This window comes from Harmonia axyridis, chromosome 4, assembly GCF_914767665.1.
Source record: "Harmonia axyridis chromosome 4, icHarAxyr1.1, whole genome shotgun sequence".
In the NCBI taxonomy this organism is placed as follows: domain Eukaryota; kingdom Metazoa; phylum Arthropoda; class Insecta; order Coleoptera; family Coccinellidae; genus Harmonia; species Harmonia axyridis.
This window is the reverse complement of record NC_059504.1, coordinates 16,983,279-17,007,208: the sequence shown is the minus strand read 5'-3', so window position 1 is coordinate 17,007,208 and position 23,930 is coordinate 16,983,279. Positions and strand designations below refer to the sequence as shown.

The 23,930-nt window shown below is 33.9% G+C and overlaps 1 protein-coding gene across 4 annotated transcripts in view; it reads right to left on the bottom strand.

Annotated features, from left to right (window-relative positions):
- LOC123677766 (PDZ and LIM domain protein 3) overlaps positions 1 to 23,930 on the bottom strand; it is a 27,255-nt gene extending 3,325 nt beyond the window's left edge. The window contains exons 1-6 of one of the 4 annotated variants that reach the window (XM_045614461.1): positions 23,777 to 23,930; positions 11,658 to 11,806; positions 9,694 to 9,946; positions 1,685 to 1,831; positions 1,433 to 1,483; positions 1,031 to 1,119 (exon numbers count right to left, since the gene is read on the bottom strand). In XM_045614461.1, the coding sequence (XP_045470417.1) occupies positions 1,031 to 1,119; positions 1,433 to 1,483; positions 1,685 to 1,831; positions 9,694 to 9,946; positions 11,658 to 11,806; positions 23,777 to 23,833 (746 nt within the window). In that variant the 5' untranslated portion in view covers positions 23,834 to 23,930. Of the gene's footprint in view, positions 1 to 1,030; positions 1,120 to 1,432; positions 1,484 to 1,684; positions 1,832 to 9,693; positions 9,947 to 11,657; positions 11,807 to 16,556; positions 17,027 to 23,776 lie in introns of those variants that run through there. The other 3 variants (XM_045614462.1, XM_045614460.1, XM_045614463.1) reach the window with 3 other exon arrangements.

Here is a 23,930-nt window from a genome sequence, read left to right as displayed (position 1 = left end):
CTCGGCCATGCTTCCACGTCGACGGCAAAACAGAATATCCACTGTTCCAAAGTCATGCTCAGTATTTCGTGGGACCAGCTCGGCGTAGTGTATTATGAGTTGTTGAAACCGACTGAAACTATCATAGGCGATCGTTATTGAACGCAATTATACTGTTTGAACCGAGCATTGGAAGACAAACGCCCGCAATACAACGAGAGTCATGTTAATAGTTATTTATAATACAAGTGCAGAAGGCATTGATATTCTTCCACGAGTTCAAAATTCAAAAACGAGCCACGAAGTGGCGAGTTTTGGAATGAACGAGTGGTAGAATGAGCCTTCTGTACGAGTATTATACATTATTTTCTCTAATTCATTGCATTTTCATTGAAATTAATGAAATATTTCCATAAATATAATTTAGTGATTTTTGCATTGAAAAATGTTGTTTGGCAGAACTGATTTCTTTAAGGCAAATTGATGAATTGACAGATAAAGCCGTAGCGGAAAGTTCGGAGTGCCAACATAGACTAATAAAATATCACCATGAAAACTGTGCGTTTCTGATATATTCTCGCACGATTTTGTTCTATAAGATGTGGAAGAATGAACGGAATAACCACAGAATTAGAGAAAGTTATTTTACAGCATGATAATACTCGACCCCATGTTGAGAAATTGGCCAAGACATACTTGGAAAGTCTTACCCCACCCGCCGTATTCTCCAGACGTTGCTCCCTCGGACTTTCCACTTTCGATCAATGGCACAGGGCCTGGCTGACCAGCTGTTCCGGTCTTATGAAGAAGTAAAAAAATGATACGTGGATCGCTTCAAAAGATGAATAGTTTTTTAACGCGGATTCGAACGCTGCCCAAAATATGGGAGAAAGTAGTGACCAGCGATTGACAATACTTTGAATCATGAATATGTATGGTTATACACGAAATTCGAGGCTTTATTGTATCAACTGGTTAGTTGATACAATAAAGCCTCGAATTTCGGAAAAAAACGGCGGAAGCAAAGTTTTACGTCTATGTAGATACTTACGGAGTAACCCCTGTTTGTTTTCTGATAGTATCAACAACATTCGGTTCGCTATATAGAGATAAAGGTGAGTTGAATTGCTTGTGGACAATCTGCAAATACGGAAAGAGCAAATATATAGTTTATTATATGACTCATTGCGTTATGTGATCCTTCAAGTTCAAGATCAATTTAATTATTTGTTGTATGTTAAGAGTGTGAGCCACTGGAACCTGACGTTATGATGTTTTGATGAAAATTCCAAATTTTGTTCATATCTCGAAAATAAAAGGAAATATCGACAAGGTATTCAGTGTCTTTGTTTCTCGAAAACGAAGCTTGAAAATGTGAATTTTATTTTGCTCTAACTATAACTGTTGTAGTTTAATTGAACTACCTTGTTTATAGAGAAGAAATTAAACTCACTTGTTTATTTGGATCGCCTGTCGAAAGTCTGTCTAAAACTGAATTCGCCACCTGCAATGAAAAAATTGAGATATATTTATTACACGAAGTCGAAATCAGGGAAGAAGCAAAATAATAATCTCGATTAATATCAAGCTTAAATGCACATGAAATCAATGAAGGAAATCAGCATGGATTACTACAATACAGCATTCGAAAACGAAGCCACCACTATCGCCAATATCTTCTCCTAAAAAAAAATGGATGTGCTACCTTGTGTCTCAATAATAGATCGCCGTCTAAATGATGTGGTGCTGCCCTAACAGCAGGATTGGGATGATGACGTAAATAACTTTCATTATGTCCTGATTCTTTTTTCACCTTTGCTCCTGGAAGGACTAAAGGTGTAGTACGATATGGCTACAACAGAGAAAAACAAGAACAATGAGGAAATGATGATATGAGAAAACAATCACAATGATCATTGAATTCATAAACTAATATTATTTTTATGAAGAATTTTATTTTCATTTCAACAACTTTATAATAGAATTATGAGAAAAAATAACAATTCATGAAGGTAACGAGATTATTGTCCTTCAGTAGTTATTTACACTGTGTCCGTAAAGTATGGAACAAATTCATTTTTAGCTAAACAAAACACTGCTGCTGTAGCCTGTAGTGTTGACGATAACCCAGGTCTGTCTATTCTTCATCGATCTAGGGTATTAGGCAGTCCACAAACGACATATATCCGTATTTTACATAAAAACTAAGGTCTTAAGGCTTTTAACGTCCTATTAACACAAGAACTCAAGCATCGAAACAATCACAATTTTGCAAGAAAAGTTTCATGGCCGTGTTATATCTCGAAGAGATGGACACCGAGATCTAGTGATTTAACACCTTTAGAAATTTGAAGCCACGTGAAAGATGAAGTCTATGAAGTCAATATCCATTGATTTCTCTCAAAATATACTTGTTTTTTTATCAAAATGAAACGTCTATTGGAAAACCCTTCAGAAAATTGTATTCCTAAAATATTGAAGAATTCCCCATTGTGACTTAAAATGTCAATTTCAAATAAGAATAAAAATAAATTCAAATGTGAAAATCAAACGACTCGTTCATTTTCCAAGTGATTCAGAAGTTCAGAAGGAACAAGCAATAGTCTGTTTGAAAAATGTGATGAAATCTGGAAAAAATAACATCATCAATCAAATCTTTCGGCGACTTTAATATGCATAACTCTTCAATTTAGCGTACAAACTAGCTATAGATCGTTTGAAATTTGTTGTTGAGATGGGCGGATATTTTTGATCGGTTTGTTAAATCCAACGGTATTTTTAGATACAGGAGACGAGTTTATTTTAATAATGAATAAACACAGGTTGTCCTCTTCTGAAATGTGGAGCGAAATTATTTAACATTAAGAAAAATGCGACAAATCGAGATTTCACATACAAAATATTCATATAATGGATTTTGAAATTAGTGTTTGAAACATTATTAATGGTTGGATTTCAGAGGTTATATTTGAGATCTGTTATTGAAAAAGGAAGAAAGCCGTCTTCTAGAAAAGTTGTTTTTAATACAAGTTCAGAAGGCACGAGTTCAAAATTCAAAAACAAGTCACGAAGTGAACGAGTGTCAATATGGACCTTCTACCTTATGTACGAGTACTACACATTATTTTCCTAATTCACTGAATTTTCATTGAAATTGATGAAATATTTTCATGAATAAAGTTTAGTGATTTTTGCATTGAGAAATATTGGCAGAAAATTGTTTTCTGTAACACAAATTTGACAGATAATGAATAAATCCGTGATAGGACAATTCCGAGTAGGTACCTTTATACAGGGTGTGGCGTAATTAATGGATAATACCGTACTGGCGAATAGGGGAGGTCATGGCCGATCAGAAAATGTAAAGTTATGTTCAGTAAAAATATCATAGTTTTCGAGATATCGGACAATTTCATTTTTTTCTAAAAAGTGCACCTTTACTCACTTAATTCATCGCTGTGATCACAAATCTTGTTATTTCTTTGGGCATTGTTTTTTATTTTACTCTCAAATAGCTGTACTATGAGATAAACTACCATCTTGCCTAATTAAGAGAAAAAAAGTATGATAATCCTCATGTTTGCACTTTTTAGAAAAAAATGAAATTGTCCGATATCTTGAAAACTATGATATTTTTACTGAACATAACTCTACATTTTCTGGTCGGCCATGACCTCCCCTATTCGCCAGTACAGGATTATCCATTAATTACGCCACACCTTGTATAATAATGAAATATAATCATGAATTTGAACTGAGATATACCAGCACAATTTTGTTTTACAAGTTATTGCAGAATTAATAGATTTCCCAAAAAATCAGAGAAATTATTTTTACGGTTTCAAGGTTTGTTAAGCTAAAACAGGAAAAAAACATTTTTTTTACAGAATTTTTAGAGACTTACAGATTTGAAGTCTGCAAATGATTTCATGAAAGAAACTGCACTCATTATTCGATGAACCCAATGTTTTATAAAATATGGTACACAATTATAAAAACCTTCGAAGCTACAATAATACTAAATACAATATTTTTCACTGGAATTCGATTAATTTTTGAATATTCGATTCAAAGCAGATAACCTTTCGTTTAAACTATTTTCAAAAAGATTTTTGATGGGATGAAATATTAAGATTTGATCATAGTCAAAAATTTCATTATATTTCTTTCAAAAATGAGCTGAATCGAAATATTAGATGAATGTACCAAATTTCTACAGCTAAATTCCTGAAAGAAAATAAGGTTTGTTGTTAAAACAAAAATATAAGCTTATCGAGGATGCTTGAGATTTTTTTGATTTCAGCAATAAATTAACTTATTTTCTATATTTTTTCAATATATTCGATTTGAGTAGCTCAAAACAGAAAAAATCACTCGAGCCCCAAATTTCACCCCAATTTTTTTTTCAATGAAGCGTTATTACACATAATAGATCCTCACCCACATAGAGACCGATTCGTCTTTTTCACTAAGGTGAAACTCATTTCTGGAAAAAGAAGTAGATCGAACCATCTTGAAAAAACCACCTCACGACTTGGTCGCAAAAATGTAACTAAAACGAAACCCAAAATACGCTCCCCACTTTGAACCAATTATTTCTCAGCTTTCGTGACACAATTATAATGTTTGAAAACTCATTTTTTCCCTCTTCTCTAAGAAATGTGTCGAGGATTTTCTAGCCTACCGCAATAATTCGAAAACGCATTGTGATTATTTCTACATTGCGTTTATTTTTACTCTTGTTATAAATCTCTTTTTGCGGTTAATGCGAAATGAATGATTATCTAAATATATGTTTTTGCCGGATCTGTTTTTTGGCACGTATTCAAGTAATTGCTACTGGGATTATTTTTTTTTACGAATATTGAATTTTGAATTATTAGGAAGGTTAGTGAGGTGATGAGATTGATAAGTTGATGAGAACATTTTCGCGTCGAAGTTTTTGAGGGTATGGTGATTAAAATTATTAATTAGTTTCTTGGAATATTGCCAACGATTCGATTCACAAGAATTGCTTCCTAAATTGAAGTTTTTTCTGTGCTAATTAGAGATATGGACATTTTATGTTTCTGGAATTAATTCTTGAATATTCTTCTCATGTTTAGGTTGTTACTAATATTTCGGTGTTTCTTTGGGACAAACTTCTAGGCTGTCTACAGGATTTTATTAGTTTTTTTTGTTTGATGTACGTTTTGACAACAAATTTGTCATAATTCTAATGGGGGTGAACTTCATGGCTCCGGCGCTATGGAGAAAGTAGAGGTAACAATACTGCATGGCTGCTACCAAATGCTCACTATCGTTAAAGGCCAATGTGCAAGTGTACTTTAGGCAGAGATATTTGCAATCAAAAGATGTGTGGAAAACAACAAAACAATTATCAGAAATTTTATATAGCGATACAATGATGACACTAAGGCGGCAATCGAAGCATTGAGCTCAAATATCATCGATTATAAGATGGTGCTGCAGTAGCGAAAGAAACTCAATGAAATAGGCAAGAATAACAAATTCTGTTTAGTCTGATTTCCTTGTCACTCGGGAATCAGAGAAGGTGAAGATGTCAACAACAAGAAAATGACCACAAACTTTTTTCATTGGTTCAGAACCTTTCTGTGGTATAGGTAAATGTACCTACAAGAAAGAGTTGCAGGAGTAGGAAAAAAAAAGAAAAAAAACAATAGGCGGAATATTCCTGGGTTGGATTATTACAAAAAATTTTCTTCGGAATATTGATTCTGAAAAATCTAAGAAGTATCTGGATCTTAGCAAGAGTATTCTACACATCCTAACTGACGTAGACTTTCATGGAGTATTCGGGGCTGCCATAAAATGTTTACTAATGCTTAGCCGCTTTCCAAGTGTCTTTCAGGCAAATATACTTGCAATCGAAAGATGTGTGGAAATAAACCTAGGTATCAAAAATTTGATATAGCGATACATTCTCACAGTCAGGCTACAATCAAAGCACTGATCTCACATATCATCACGTCTAAGATAGTGTTATTGGAGTGCCAAAGAAAACTCAACGAAATAGACAAGAATGATAAAATCTATTACCGGTCACTCAAGAAATGAAGAGACCAACATACTTGCCAGAAAAAGAGCACAAACACCTCTAATTGGCCCAGTACCTTTCTTTGATGAAGTTAAATGTTTATGTTAAATAAAGAGTTTCAGGAGAAGAAAAACCGAGAGAGAAACACTCTGGCGGAATCATCATGGTTGGATCATGTCAAAAAGTTTCTTCTAAACACTTTTACAGGGCATTGTCACCTCAAGAAGCACCTTATGAGAATGAGTCTAGCGGAAAACGATGATTCTGCGGGGAGAAGGAAGAAACTCCGGATCACCTGGTGACGGAATGCTCGCCAATGCTAGCCAACGCAAAAAATTCTTTGGATATAAGACAAGTGAGGAAGTAACCTCCATGAAGCAGGCCCATATACTGGAGTTCACTAGAACTCTGGACTGGAGGGCGAGCTGTTGACTACGACAACTAATAGCGAGAACAGCTCCAATATGGGGGCACAAGAGACCATAATGACGCGGTGCAATGAAAACCACATTAAATCCAAATCTATCGAACAATAATGCATACGGACACAATTAACATTTAGTTTGGAGAAATCCAGTGTCGAATTACAATCAACGATCTAGAAACCTCTGAAGATGCTTATGGCCATAGTAAGAGAAACGTCAGGTGAAAAACCGACTTGATCATTACTGAGAAGATCGGAATTTTTTTCCTTTGTACAAATTTGTCATCAGAATCTACAAATTACTAACTTAATTACAAAAACCTGTAAAATGATGTTACCTCCACTAGTATTATAATTACAATATTTTCTACTCTGTTCAGAAGAGTCATCCACTCCTCCAATATAGACAAGATTCATATATCCATTAATCTCTTCAAATCTCTATTGAAAAGCTACCTGAAATTTTTTTTATCAAAACCAGTGCTCATTTTATGAATACTGAAAGAAATTCAAGAAAAATCGATAGACAACATTTTTCAATTGATCGATTCACTGTTCATCGTTTTGAAGATTAGTTTGAAAGTGATACCCATAACGGCTCACTCTTTTATCATGTCTACAATAACACGAATAGTATGTCGATTACCTGAATAAAGTTTTTCATTAATTCTTCTTGAATTTCAGAACATTCTAAAGTTGTCCAGATCATCAAGATCAACTGACTCTATCAACGTCTCCAGCAGAATTAAACAATAATTAGTCCAAATTAATGAAATTCAGTGCCTCTGCCTGAAAGATGATTTTCGTTTCAATTTCATTTATTACGGATTTTAAAATCGTTGCTGTCGCTTTTATGTATCTTTGATGTTCCAAAACTCTTCACAGGTTGTAGCAATCAACCTAAACATGCTGATAAGCTAATGAACGAAACGAACATAAACATTCCCAGTAAATATCCTATCGAATGGTTTCTCCAAAGCCCATTCCAAATAATCCACATACAGAAATATAAGCGAAAACAGAAATATCTCTACGAGAATCTGGACTTTGAGGTCTGGAATTCGACATTGAGAAAGGGGGTTATTCAAATTTTCATGAATATCATCCAATGTTTCATTAATGAACAGCGTTAACATCTGGAGGTTAGCCAAGAACCTTCGCCGATCCCAAAATAACAACGTATTGACATTAGCTGGTTGTGTACGGCGTACTCAACAGATAACTATTTGTTTTCGTCCCCCTGTTTGTTACGTCTATAATGATTAATGTTGCGAGATTGTCTTTATCGTTTGATTATTTTTGAGTTAGATCCAGAAGACGCAAAAGAAGTATCGAGATCTTTTTGGGCCATTCCTATGCTGCGTTAGCTCGCACCCTCAATAATCTGGAACGTAATTACTAGATACATTTTAATCCAGGTACTATTTAGATGTGTATGATGGAAAACATGAAGAACTATTGGATCGAGCAGGATTTTCAAGATTCTATTTCAATAAAATAACTATTAAGGGGAAGAAAGTTGGAATACATCGAGTAAAATTAAATCTGACTAATCACGGATTTCATTCCTTAACTAGGAGAACAACGATTTTTCATAAGAAAAAATATGTGCAAGCCTTCAAGGTTATATACGACCAATAATATACCTAAATTGAAAAATGACCAAGAAGATAGTACTTCTAAAGTAGTTAACCAAATCTGAAGACATAACATTAGAAATTCAGGACAGGGGGATTCAAGGAGAGTGGAGTTTTCTTGTTTTCAGATAAGATTGGGTTATACAATTTTAGAGATTAAATATATTAGAAAGGCCACTATAATTTTTCAATCATTACCTGGAAGCAGGATAAGATTTATACCGATTCTAGAACTCTCAAAGTATTGAATAAAAACCTTCAATGTTTAACGCTACTTGATTTTGAATAAATAGCAGGTCCAAAGTGTTTACCATTAGAAATTATACAATTTAAGATGGTTATAATGGCAAATATGATTTGACATTTCCTATCTCATTTGTGTTCAGTAAAGAATATGCCATTTACTAATGGGAAGATACAAGTTTCAGCAATGTCTGCATTCTACTGAATACAAATAACTTAAGAAATTCCGAAAAATAATAGACACTGTTGTCATTATAACCTTTTCATATTGTTAATATCGAAAAAGCCGTAACATGGCTGGTAGATCTACCTACATTTAGATTTAATTGGGGTTTCATCGCACAGCGAACTTATGGTCTAATGTGCCCCCATCAGAGCTGTTCTAATGAACTCCAGTATCTGGATTGGCCCCAAGAAGGTTACTTCCTCACTTCTACGAGTCTTTTGTTCAATGCATTTTTTGCGTTGGCTAGCTATGGCGAGGCATTCCGTCCCCAGGTGATCCGGAGTTTCTTCTTCCTCCCCAGAGAATCTGCACTTGTCGTTTTCTGCTAGACTCATTCTCATAAGATGCTTCCTGAGGCGCCAATGCCCTGTAAGGAATCCAATGAGTAGGTACAGCATATTCTTGCTAAGATCTGGATACTCCTTTGGTACCGCAGTATCATGATGTTTCCGCTAGAGTGTATCTCTTTCGGTATTTTCTTCTCTTGAAACTCTTTCTTGTAGGTACATTAATCTATACCATAGAAAGGTTCTGGGCCAATTGAAGGAGTGCTCCTCTTCTGGCAAGTATGCTGGCCTCTTAATTTCCTTCTATTCTCGAATGACCGGGGACCTAGGCTAAACAGACCTTGTTATTTTTGCCTATTTTGTTGAGTTTTCTTTGGCACTCCAATACCATCTTAGACTCGATATGTTAGATCAATGTTTTGATTGGACCCAACTAAATGAATCTACCAAATCCGTTTTACAAGTGTTTTGTTCAAAGCATTTTTTGCGATGGCTAGCGATTTCATTGAGTGGTATTGAGGACTCCAATACCATCTTGAAATCGATGATATGTAAGCTCAATGATTTGATTGCAGCCTGACTGTCAGAATGTATCACAATTACTAATTGTTCTGCATAGTGAATCTGTTTAGCTCACTGATCTACCAATCCGGTTATATGCTTCTAAATTATCAGTATAACGTTATTTTTTCACTAAAAACTAGCTAGGTTGTTATGAAAACCTACACTTCCGTCCGTTAAGGAACTCTTCGTTCCACAAATCCTTAATAACACCTGTTATCGCAAAAATTCCATAAATCCCGAAAATAACTAGTGCCTAGGCTATGTTTTCGACTCACCTGTTTCGTTACGTGTACCTCGCCATCTTCAGTTCTTCTATGTGATCCAGGATTGTAATCAAGAACGTCAAAGTAATTGTCGTCGATTGAAGGAAGTGGCGAGGAATAATACGGGGTCAGCGCTGAGCCTCCAGGACTATATGTTGATGGAGGACCTCTAGGAGATAAATGCGGTGATACGGATAGTGGACTGTAGTTGTGGGAGCTGGCCCTAGATGATCCTGTACTTGTGGGGTGTTTTAGAGATGTGTCTCTGTAAAAAAATTATATTTAGAGAATTCACTATTTGACATCGTATAATTCCAGAGAGATGATGTTTCTTGTTTTTTAAGCTTTTGATAATATTCAAAGGAAGATTTGAAGATTTCAGGGTATGGTTTCAGGTGGAGGTTTAAATGTATCGATTGGTTTCGGAATTACATCCATCTGAAATTTTGTTTTTTCAAAACCGTTAAATACCAATTCCATTGAATTTGAAATTATTTAATTGTAGAACGAGGATATCAAAGCATGAGCAAAATTTCGTGTCAATGTCGTTCCACTAGAAAATTGAAAAAAATTCGAAAATGGTAACCATTTATTTTGCAGATTATCGTATTCTTCAATCTAGTCAGTGAAATTTATTTAACTATTAGGTAGTGTGAAAATTCGGCTTCTGTTCTCCGCGATAATCTCTCTTCAGACATACCTACATTAGATATTATATTTTATCGGGGTTGAAAGTTTTATTTGGATAATTTATGCAGGTATAAATATAATGAAGGAGTTTCCAATAAGTGGTTTCATTTTTGATAGAAAAACAACGATCGGGGACGCCGCCAGACATTTGGCGCCCCGGCAAAATAAAATTTCGCCACCTTGTTCTGCCTAATTTATCTGAATTTTATTTGAAGGAACCTCTATTATTCCTCTCAGGCATCTTTTCACTTTCATATGAAATTGTTTTTTCTACTTAAAATTACCTTGTTGAATTTACCAAAGGACGTTTTGTCGATTTCATCAAAAAAGTCCTGCATTGTTTGAAAAGTGTGACGCTTTATCTATAGTAAAAAGACGACGTAATTCTTAAAGAGGTTAGCGCCTATTCAATTTCAATAAAATTGGAGTTTGGTAAATTTTTATTTCACTACAGAAAGGTATTTTGACTGAGAAAACATTTTTATGTCGAAAAGTATGTTTTGTTTTATTGAGGGACTTTGCGCACTTAAAATTTGGCACCCCGTCAAAATGTCCGTAATGCCGATCCTGGCGGCGGCCTTAACAACGATCAATTCACACATTTTCGAGAATATTTCCTCCTTAACTTCGTGAATTCCATATTTAAGGTCTTCAATCGATAGTGGAGCATTGTCGTAGACCCCATCTTTAACGTTGCCCAATGAAAAAAGTCTAAAGGTGTTAAATCATAGGATCTCGGTGGCCAATTGTGATCACCTTTTCGAGAAATAACACCGTCAGGAAACTTTTCTTTCAAAAGTGAAATAGTTCCGTTGCTAGTGTGGCATGTAGTGCTGTCTTGTTGAAAACAAATGACATTCAACTCAATATCTTTCTTTTCACCGTAACAGTGGCACCAGTAGGATTGTAACTACGGGCGACAGCACCAATATTCTCAGTTGTTCTTAAGTGACGCATACTGTTTCAGTTCTTCACTTCACTAACTTGTCCAGGCAGCTCAAATTTTTTCTCCAGTTTCGCTATTGCCGACCCAGAAAGTGCTTCACGACGACCCAAAAGTGCTTCAATTTTGCGAACTGTGACAGCAAAATTTTCACAATTTTTGAAGTGAATTTTAACAATTTCATTGCATTGTTGAAGCGTGTATCGTTCCAATTTTAGTGGTTGCATAGTTTCTACTTATCAAATGTGAAAAGAAGACAGCTTCGACAATGACACCTCCCCAGATAGCACGCTATTCAAAATGAAACCTCTTATTGAAAAAATCGTTCACTAATAATAATTACCTTTGCACTACAACTCGAATATTACTTCCTGAATTCTTGAACAGATTTTGTGCGTCCTGATGCCTTATGTCTCTGGAATCATAGTTTCCTACTTTGGTGATGATATCGCCCCTTTGGAGAACACCATCGGCAGGAGACCCAAATCCGACCTGTAAATAAAATTGTGTGTCATTTCTGTTACATATTGATATACAGGGTGGGCTATTGAAAACCAAACAGACTAGGTAATATATGAAATAAAATAATTACGTAAGAAGACTCGGACACGTCAATTTTTCATTCGATGGGGACAACTTTTAATATCAAATTTACAACTATATCGCTTCAACCCTTAATTAGTGTTGGAATACCAACCCCTAAATTTTCAATAAGAAAGAACAGGTCAGTGATGCCTGAAAGATCTTTCTATACTGAGTCCAGTATATTAATTATTGTTTCGTTTAATCCACTAGTCGTCGAGATATTTAAATTAAAATTTCGTACAGTACCTAATGATAATTTCGTCAAGCATATGTGAGTAAACAAAATTGTGGTTACGATGGTAATCGTCAACTGTCATACATTAGAAAACAAAATAATTACTGTATATTACTTTCATCAACAATTGAGGTAAAAATGGATCATTCCTTGGCAGAAAGGCTTGAAATGTTTTCTATAATTGCAAAAATAACGAATGTGAGAATCGTACAGTAGATTTATTTAATGAAGTGTCCCCAGAAAAGCGCTTAATAGAAAGTACTTGTTAGAGCTTGTAAAAATGTCACCTCTTCTCTGGTGTCTTCTAAAGAGCTAAATTTACGTTAGGCAGCTAGTATCATTGGGGCCGTTTAGGCATCGAATTATGGAAAAATGTAGAAAAATAACGAGGACTAGATTCGAGCAGAATCTCTGTATATACTGCATGGATAAGGAGGAGAACCGTTCAAACATTTAATTCAATATTTATTCAATTCCCCGATAGCCTACTGTTTTATAGTGTTTCTGCAATTATCCATTTTATTTTTTCATCGAAGGTTCTCGAAATCTGTCAGTTGAAATTATTTTCTCTTATTGTCCCTAAATATAAATATTATCGTTGAAGGGAGAAACTTCAGTATTTTGGTGTCAGGTATATGATAGTTATGGAGTATCATTAAAACTACAGAATAAATGAATAATCAATTCAAATGATTACACAGTATGCTTGACGGGAAAACCAGTGTTGTTCAAATTTTAAATATGAATATTTCGAAAACCAATGGATCAAATGAGAAAAATTCAATATGCTGAACTCAAGATCGAAAGACCTTTCAAATGAGGTATTATTTACCTCATCTTCCCTATTCGAAATTTAGGGATTGGGGTTTTGTAACACTAAGGGGTGAAACGATATGAATATGATTTTGATCTGAAAAGTTGTCCCCTTCCAAGCTTAAATCTGTGTCCGAGCATTTTTTCGAAATGAATTCTTTCCGCCTGTAATCTCTCTGCTTCTTGTTCAAAAGCTCACCATGTATATCAACAAAGTTTCGATTAATTACTTTAACGATCTGGCCTAAGTAAGCTCCTGGAGCATCATCGAATGATATATAGAATACTACGTAAAATTTCGGTATATTAATGTGAATTCTACAAAAATCAACTAGAGGATATAATAAAAACAGTCAGTCAGATTTGGAAGTCGTGCAGAAAAGAATAGTGCAAATAAAAAAGGCACTTTGTATAGTTGAGATTAGTAAAAATGAATCAGTTTAATAATCGCAGATAATTTTGATAAACAGATTACGTAACATCCTCAAAAATATTAATGTGACGTTTTCGAGAAAAAGTTTTAAAGTTATCAGAAATGTATAATTCAAAAATATAAGTAAACTGTAACACTACAGAATAATATTTCATTTGTTGAATCCCTCCCTCGCCTTCTCGATCCTACATTCTCAACTATTTTTCCAATTTTCCATCATATGATAATATGATACCTGACATATGGTGGTTAGTAAACTTCGAGTGTAAAAATGTAAGAAGAATGCCACCAACTTCCTGCTTGAACAAGAGCTCTTTCAACTTGAATTGATGGCTGCATCAACAATCAAGCTCACCGTATTTTGGCACAGAAAATTCTTGATTGATGATCCTTGAGAAACCAATGCATCCGAAACCTGTCGATATTTGGTATAGGTTATAGTCTGAACTGTTTCTCTTCGGAAACGAATCATATGCAATGGTAAAAATGCCACTCGATAGGTACAGTTTTTCAGCAACATTGCACTACTTGCCATACCAACCGTGAAACGTTGACACTCTTGCACTAGACCTTCCCTTATAGTATCATCTTCCGGTTTGATGATATCTTAGCATTCCATATGATTTCTTAATTTATAGAAGTGCTCCAAAAATATCCGTTAAAGATTGAGTATCGGTTTGTTGTTGTACCACTTCCAATTCTAAAAGAGCTAAAGCAACATTGAATATTTGCGATCATTTTGAAAGGCGAGTTAAACCAGGTCAAAAGTAATCTGTTTTTCTAAAAATATTTTACGATTTCCTGTCAGTGATAAATTGCCACCGCTACGGTTGTTTTCACATATTTTCAGTTTCCACAGACGGAGATATAAAATTGAATTCATTTTGAATTTTCATACATTGTAAACACTACAACTTATAATAATAATATGAATTCACCTTAATTGATACTTAGGTGGCTGTTGGAACCAAACGAAACAAGTCGGTTTTTGAAAAATTAGGAGAAATGTATTTTTAGATGGAATTTTAATCTAATCTCAGAAGAAATTCTGAATATTTTTCGTAATTTCTACTAATGACTACATTAAATTAAATTCAATAAAAAATCGATAGTATTAAAATACCATCTATAACTTGTCATAGCATACAAAGCCATAGAAATGAGAACTCAATGTTTTATACCCAGTACTCAAGTCAACTCTAATTATTTCTATTGTTTTTCATATTCTAAACATATTTCATGACAACACATATTGTTAAAGAAGTTGCAATGGATTGACCATGGCCTATTTAACAAACAATGAATCGATTATTGATAGTTTCCAAGTAAGTGAAATATACAAATATATGTATAAAGGTTGTTTGATACCTAAAAAAATGGTCTTCAACAATGATACCCGCCTGATACAACTTAAAAAGCAGTTGCGAAATTATGAAACGAATGTACGTGCAAAATTTCTTGAGAATCCCATAATTGGAAGATCAAAAAATCTCAGAATTTTTTTGAAGCACAGAATATCTTTTAAGAAGACGCAGCAGTTATTTTTAAATATTTTGTGAATTTCAATTTCTTTCGAAAGGGATGAATGCCGAAAATTTTTTTATTACTTGAAGCCGTAATAAATGGTTTTCCAATGAGAGATTTGATTTTGAATAGCTTCTAGCCTTTATTTTGCATAAAGAATTAGGTTTAGTTCAGTTAACACAAAAACTCAATCCGGTCGATGGCCAGCAACGTCCTTTCTTAGCTGATTGGGCCCTTGAAAAGCCTGAAAATGATCCAGATTTTATCGAGAAATCATTCTCAGTTATGGGGCCCATTTTCACCTAGGACACTACGTTAATAAGCAGAAATGTTACATTTGGAGATCGGAAAATCCAACAATGATTGTTAAAAAGCCTCTCCATCCTCAACGTGTCATTGTTTGGCGAGGTTTCTGGGTTGATGATGCGATTGGACTTCACTTATTCGAAAGAGAGGCAAAAATGTTGCGGTGAATGGATTACGCTACCGAACTACGATAAAGGTTTTTCTGACTGTAATTTCGAGTAATTGGCCACCGAGATCTTGCGATTTAACACCTTTAGACTTTTTTCTTTGGGGCCACGTGAGTTGGAATTATGGAGGAAATACAGCTGCAAATGTGCAAATTGGTCATGGAAAATTTCATGGAAAGGATATGGTGTTCAGGATGTGGTGAGATGGGCAAGAAAACGGCGAAGAGCATGGAGAGACCATGTGGACAGAATGTCGGATGACCGCTTGGCAAAAATCGCAAAGGAGGAAAAACCAAATACATCCCGACCACCAGGACGACCACCTACAAGGTGGTATGAAAGCTGGTCTTCGTCATCCCAGCAGCAGCTAGAAAACCATTGAGGAAAACACAGGACTAGTCCTAACTTACGATGAAGAAGAAGAAGAAGATATGGTGTTGTTACTGTAGCTGTGGCAGACATTTGGCTGATATCGTTTTCTGTCATTAATGACATACCTTCCTCTTCACAATGAGATAAACACCCATTGATTTCTCTCGAAATATATTATTATTGGATTACCCTTTATAAGACATATTGAAAGGGGTAAAATAGATCCTTTCAATCATGCATTTTTTATTTGTATATGCTTTTTCCTTTCCTCGAAAAAAACTGTTCTAAATGATAAATGCAGTAGCCAAAGTATCACGTAATCACATGGTTTAGCGACCTGTCATTTTTCATACCAATTCAGTAATTCTATGAAAAGTTACATGGGTACGAATTTGAGCAAGCCTGTAGAAACTACTGGCTTCAGGTCAGTACTTCACCTCTTTTTTTTAATTAGATTTTGAGATTCAATAATTTCTGAAGCACATTATTATGAGGAAATTTCAAGAGAGGTTGAAGGAATTTCGTGCCTAAGTGATTCTAAACATTAAACAAAATAAAACATCTTATAATAAACGCAATAATCTTTGTAGAATTTAGAACCTCATGATTCAAGCCAACAAAATACATAAAATAAACACACCAAAGCTTACTAAATGAACAAAACCATTACGTCCCACGAATAAAATCGTAAAAAAGAAACAACTTATCAGCATATCGTCGTTGACCATGCCAACTTTTCACTGTCAAGAATGATCCAGATTCTAGAACCTTCAACCACAAAATTGCAGTTCTTTCAAAAATTCTTACCCTGGTAACGATAAGCGGGGTCTTAACATCAGCACCCCCAACCAAACTGAAGCCCCACTGCTCAGTAGGTGAATTCCTTTTCAAAGTCACCAGGAACTCATGCACCTTTCCCATGAATCCAAAATTATCACTACCACTCCTAACACCAAGACCGGAAGAAGGACCTACCGGAAGAACTTTCCCTTAGACGGCGGAGCAGTCAACAGGTTTCGGATAACACACTAACACACTAGCAGATGCAGGAACAGTCCCGGATAGATAGATTTCGAAACCCCTCTCCGATTTTCTCCTGGTAACATAATGGGTAGGACACAGAAATAGCTTGGCACTACTGCGTTTTATTACAACAAAGCTTTGTCTCTCGGATAACACTAAGTTAGCCCAAGTGATCGAAATGAAAACAAACTGCGATAATTCAATTCGAGACTGACGGTTTTTGAGACTGTTTAAGCGCTTCTTCCTTGTTCCCAATTGATTCCAAATACCGGTTTATTTTCGGATTGTTGAATTATTTCTATTCCTGATGGGTTAGTCTATCAATTTTATTCGAATCTAATACGCTTAAGTAATCCCTCTCCCTTTGCATTTGCTATAATTAGAATGGAAAGAGTGGAAATTATCGATATAATGAGATTACACTGGGTGTTCGGTGCAGAGCCGTCGCTAGCCAAACTGCCGACCTAGGCAGTGACCAATTTGCCGCCCTAACAGAAAGTCTTCTATGCAGAATGCAAAAACTTAATATTGGGTGGTATTGAGGTCTTCCACCGAAAGATGAACTAATTAAAGAAATACTTCTGAAGAATTTCCATAACAACATAGGGCAAATAAAATTCATCAACAAAAAACCAACAACTTCAAACCTGTACAAAAAATTTAATGCATTTTAAGATTGGTAAGAAAAAAAGAACCTTTGTCCTTTCCCTTCATATGAGTTGCATTATCGCATCACACTACTCTCATATTTTTGAGTGGTAGATACATTTTTTCTAGTTCGCCAACTATAAAACTGGCCATTTCTTCTAAACGAACAAGTCCTTAAATTCTACGTGACTAACATCGAAAAATTATGAAGCTCACTTTCATTATATACAGGGTGTTTCCAAATTAGACGTGAACCTTGGAGGACGTGTTAAAACGACTCATTTGTTGTCGTTTGAGAAATATTTAGTTAAAAAGATATTTGGGTTCTTCTGATTTTCACTTTTACTTTTACCTCATTTTTCGACAATTTTTTCTATGTTGACCAAATTTGAATATAATTTCGGGTTATTTTCGTGACCAGCAAGAAATCCGGATCTAACACCGTTAGAATAGACGAAGCAGTGAGAAGATTGACAGTAAATTTCAGCGGAAAGTAACAACTGAAAAAATAAGAAAGAGGGCACGTGCTCTTATAAGGAATGGTGGAGATCATATCAAACATAATTTATGAATATATTTTCTACTGAAATTTTGAGTTTAATTGCAATAAAAATACTTAATTCATTACTTTCCTTTCTCTGCTTCATTCCCCTTTCAAATCAAATTCGGCTGAGACAAAACTGGTGCTTGCATTTCTAACAGAAACTTTTTTATGAAATAAAAAGAAATTTGGTAAGTTTTGAAAATAATTTTGTCATACATTAGTTAAGGAATTTACATTAGAAATTTAATATTCTTTTCTTCATATATGGACTTTCAAATCATACTAATTCATATTAACTTGCAATACAGCACAGTTTTGCTTTTTTCATACATATCATATCCTTTTCTGATGAAAATAATCCAAAAGACCCCTTCAAGGTTCACGTCTAATTTGGAAACATCCTGTACGTATTAACTTAATTTGAAGTTCTCAAAGGTAAATTAAAAAAGTAAGAATAGGATAACACTCACTTCGCATATACATAAAACGATTAAAAAATATTATAATTGATTGTGGTATGAAATGAAAATACATCTTTTATTTCTTTAGAATGATTAGATAGAAATGGTGAAATGAAATCGTTGCTTCAATATTTTGCATTCAACATTGTGATTGGATAATTGAAAATAAAAATTATTCCCGAGAAATCAAGGAACCTCCACAAAACGGAATAAAAGTCGTCAAAGTTTATCAAAAAAAAAATCACTGACAAGACTGTTAAGCGAAAGAGTTCTTGCGTCAATGATTCGTAAAAAAATACTTTAAGAGGGTTACGCATCATCTGAGATATTTATGAGTTAAATACATAATGCGGCACCTTTGAAGGTTTTTTTATGTAAAATTTCGGTGTATTCCTTCCTGCTGTTTTTGGCAGAAGTACATTCTCATTCGTTACATTGAATTCCTATATATGGAATTTTTCTTGATCAAGCATGAAATGCCGTATCTAAATTTTGGCACACTAGGGTCTAGGCAAACATCTACCCAGCCTACCCCCTGGCGACGGTCCTGGTTACTTGCAAAAAGTGGGACAAGGAACTGCAGATCGTTGAGTTCCATAGTAAAACTGAAATAGATTCAGTAATTTCCACAATCGTGATGTTATAAAAATTTTTACATCTACAATTTTATAAACAGTGATTCACTGGCCGGTTATTTGTGAAATATCGACTGATCGATCAAATAAACAGATCAAATAGAAAATAGAAGAGTAATAGTATGAAATCGAGAGATTTTCAGCGTTTTTCCGTCCGGAAGTGTGTAATTTTTTAATAATTTTGAGCCGGATATGCTATCGTTCGTTAATGGGCAGAATCCGAATAGCGATTCCGTAAATATGAACGTTCGAAATATTTTTTACTTATATGTAATTTCAAAAATACCAATTCAATCGAAATTAAATGTTCCATTTTGATTGTTTCTAAATTTTTGTCAGTATTCACAAATGAGCCCTGATTTTGATGAAACAATTCAACAATTTCTGAACGTTGTAAGAGCGTGTATCTTGCAATAACTTAGAAGAAATGTCAAAACATTATAGACCCTGTTGCCATTATCTCCATTTTGAATTGTATCATTCCAATTGGAACAGCCATTACATACAAAATTTGTTCAATAGGCATATAATTGAGCGAGCGCTCAAAAGCTCCTGACTTCTCTTCAGTCTTTTTTACAAAATCTACCAATTCACATATGCAGGGGGTTGTATGGTTCAAAAACATGGTAGTAGATTAAGTAGCTGAACATCTGTTCTTATAAGAATCTAGTACTTGTGCTAGTTCACAGCTAATATTCGTTACTTTAATGTGAATTGGCCGAGCCAAATCTTCCAGATTTATTGTTTTTGCTGCACGTTTCAAGTTATTCGTTTCAACTCGAGCTTGTACAGCGACTATTCTAATCGGTTTTGGCACACTAATCGATAGTGACAGATTAACTTCGAAGTTTTACAGAGTTTTTCGTGTTACATGTGTCATTTAGTCGGGATTTTTCAGAGGATGCCTAATTCATTCTGGTCCTAATGAACGTATATTCCAATAAATTTTCTTTCTCAATCAATAACTACAGTGTCAATTAAATAATTCGGTATATGTTCGACTGTACACACAAGTTATGTTGGCACGGCTTAGATAAGATGCCAAATTTGATAATTTGAAGGGTTAAATTGGAAAATTTGGTCGAATTATCATTTTCTCCATAACTTCTACCATATTATCAGATATATTATAATGAGAGCAGCAAATGGACTAACATACCTGTATGTAAATAAAGTTACCACCCTCTTAACTAAGGAATTGTTTTTATAAGCGTTTGACGTATGTTTTGAGAACAAAGTTCCCTTCCTGGGAAACTTTAGTTTACAAATGTATTATTAGCTACAAATTTTCCCTGATCAAGTTTCAAAACTCTGTACGTTCATCAAGAACAACTGAGACTATTGCTGCTGTATCCTAGGTTTGTTGATTCCTCGTCGATCTTGAGCGTTAGACATTCCACAAATGACATAACACCGTATTTTGCATGAAGACCCCACTATGTCAATGACCCACAATCCATTCAAGACCTTAAAGATGGAATTCGTGAAATTATCGAGAACAGCCGCAAATGTGCGAAATTGTCATGCAAAGTTTCATAAAAAGGACATGGTGCTGCAACTGTAGCCAGGGACATCATTTAGCTAATTCTAATATTATTTTCCATTATCAATGGCAAACCTTATTCACAATGAAATAAATATCCATTGATTTCTTTAAAAATATATTCTTTTTTTTATATCAATATAAAACCTCTCATAGTAAAGTAATAATCATAGATGCATGGAGCATATGTCATTTTCAGTAAGCAAATTTTGTCCCCAACATGAACTATCAAGTTTGACATGAAGCGCGCGGAAATGAAAACATATCAGTGATACGATATTTCACTCAATTCGTGAGTTTTTCCACAAAGAACGCTCTTCTTATGTCCCATAGTGAATCAACGCTTTATATTAACTCTAAATATATTGAAATAAATACCTCAATATATAAGAAATTCAGAATACAAACTTCACGTGCTCCAAACGACGTGAAACGATCGATGACACAAGGAGATCAAAAGTTGCCAAACCTTGGACTTCAGCAGGTAGATACAGAAAATAATAAATATTCTGCTTATTATGAATTCGAAAATTAGGAAAAATATCGAATTCCAAATATTCAAATTTGCATATTCAATCGGGAATCACTTAAATGAATATATTTCATTCAACATAATATATATTCATATAAAATATATCACAATTCGACAACGTAATCTAACCATGTTGGGGACATGTAAAAAGTGCTCCCTAAAAATAGATATTTTTATTACTCTATGGAGAAATTCTTTAATAGGTAGCTAATCCACATTAAACTCGAATTATTTCATAAACAAAAAACAAGCTCGCTAATCAGCATCAAAAATTAAATAACTTACAATAAAATTCTTGATCGAAAAAGATACTGAGCCTTGAACGATATTGAACTACATAGAGTGTAATTTGAGGTGGGTAAATAGGACGGTCTCAATAAATTTAGGTAACGAGATCTAGGGTAATACTATTAATTATAACGAACATCTGACAAACTGGGGCACAAATGCAGTCTCCCCCAATTAAATTGCATCCAAGATCATCCAATTTTGGCTCATGTATCAATTGCTCTTTATCTTTGCGCAGCCTTGGCTTATTTTTCAGATTCACTAAAAGTCTTCAGTCATATCAAACGGAAAAAACAGTTTTACGAACCGCAAAATCTAGTGACAAGTACAAATTAAATTAATACCTATTACTAACATATTTGAAATATCTATTTTTACCCATTGCTTCGATTAATGAAACCTTTAAGAAGCTCATTTAACTATAATGTATAGTTATAGGAATCTTTTTTTAGAATTTTGAGACAAGAGTCAAAATCAATCCTATCGGTGCGGCCGGTGAACTGCCGTATACACAGTAACTCTCGAAAGGAATGTGCTAAAGTCTTAAATTATTTACAGGATGGGTGCAGAATCGGAATAACTATTAAGTCTGTAAATATAGACAAAATCCTTGGGCTTCATTGTAATTTAAATTTTTTTGTAATATTTTGATATATCAGATCACATCCTTTAGATTTAATTGAAATTTTGAAGGTAGGAATATCAATTCCAAATATAAATATTTTATAAACTTTTATGAGCGATTCTTGGGGATGTGTAGACCAGTAAAATTTCAATAAGCATCATTTATTGTTTCAGAACGAACAAAGTCAAAGAAATCCACACAATCAAACTGAAAAAAAAGATAAATATCTATCTTAAAATATCTATCAAGGTGAGGTTCAACTATAAACGATGCCAAAAATAATGTAAGGTTCAAATAAACATGATCAATTAACGAATCAAGTATATATGTGCGCTCATATACAACCAATATACATAATTTTAAATCATTCGCAAATGTGCTTTATGAGAACCGAGAATCCCGTAAAAGCAAGGAAGTGGCTAATTGTTCCCACTCAAATATTCTAGGAACTAAAAAAATTGAACCAAGTTCAAAAACCTTTCGTATCCAATTTTTTTGATGAGATGTATCTATTTTTATTTTACTCTAGAGACGTTGCTGTCCTTTTCACTCTCTCAGGATGTATCGAAACTATTTTTCTTTTTAAATACTGATAACTTTATGTTGCCTTGAATTTGATATAATTTAAAGAATTAATTCTGTTCTTCTGGATTTTATTGTCATATTTATTAATCATTGACGTCTGATTTGTTGAACTGTGTTTTTTTTCATAAAAATAACTATGTGGTCATTGAAAAGTTCAAGGAGAAATATGTGAAACATTTGGAGTACATTTATTACATATTATTTTTGGTTTCGGTGTCATTTCTAATATCTAATATTAACCGTTCAAATATTGGATTGACTTGGACTTTATTATCATCCTGTTATTAAAAATATAGAATATGAAAAAGCTACTGTGTAGTGACACAATTGTCATTTCAAAAAGTGGAAATAGAATAACTGTATCTAAGTTCATTACGATTTAGCCTTTCACACACAAAAGATTGAATGCAATTTTCACAGATAATGTTATGAAATGTAGAAATCAATAATAGAACGCGAAAACTTCCAAAATTTGTTGGTTACATTAATATTTATTAGGCATAATGGTTTATGATTATACCATATTGATTTTCTCGCCCGAAAATTAGATCAATACATTTTAAAGGTAAAAATTTTGAAAGGAAGCAGGTACTTGATCTACAATCATAAAATTGAATAAAAATATTTATACACAATTTTTAGAACGAAGGCGCGCATAAACTTTTTTAAAATTTGGAAAATTTCGTTCGTATTTCGAAAGAAAAAACTATGTTCAAATCAATTATTTTTTTAATTTTTTATATATTGAAGTGAAGAAACAAACCGCAATCAAACTTGACAGTTTAAAAAATTGAAAAGCAATGTAAAATATGTTCGGTTCATTAAAAATGAAATTATGTTAATACTTTCTTTAATTCCTAATATATGATGTAAACAGTCAAGTTTCTAGTTATATTTAGTTAAATATGACTTTCAAATATCGGTTTAACTAACTACCTATGGGATAAAGACAGAATATTTCGATTATGCTCCCTAAAGTGAAAAAATAATTAAAAATCCATAAACACGTCTCTATGCTCTATCTTGACAACAACTTATTAATACCAACATATTTCCACTAACTTAGAAAGAAGCCAGGTCGAGATTAATTCTAATTATGTAAACCAATCGAATTTTCCGACGATATAAATCATATCCACTTACTTTTTTCTTTTGAGATGACGGGCGCCATTGCCAGAAAGATGGACGCTGGTAAGACATGATTTTTTTTCTCTGATATTGCACTGAAACCACTATAGTACACTGTCAGTCCAGAGATTTGGAATAATTGCGAATATTTTGGAGGTGGGGGAGTCGA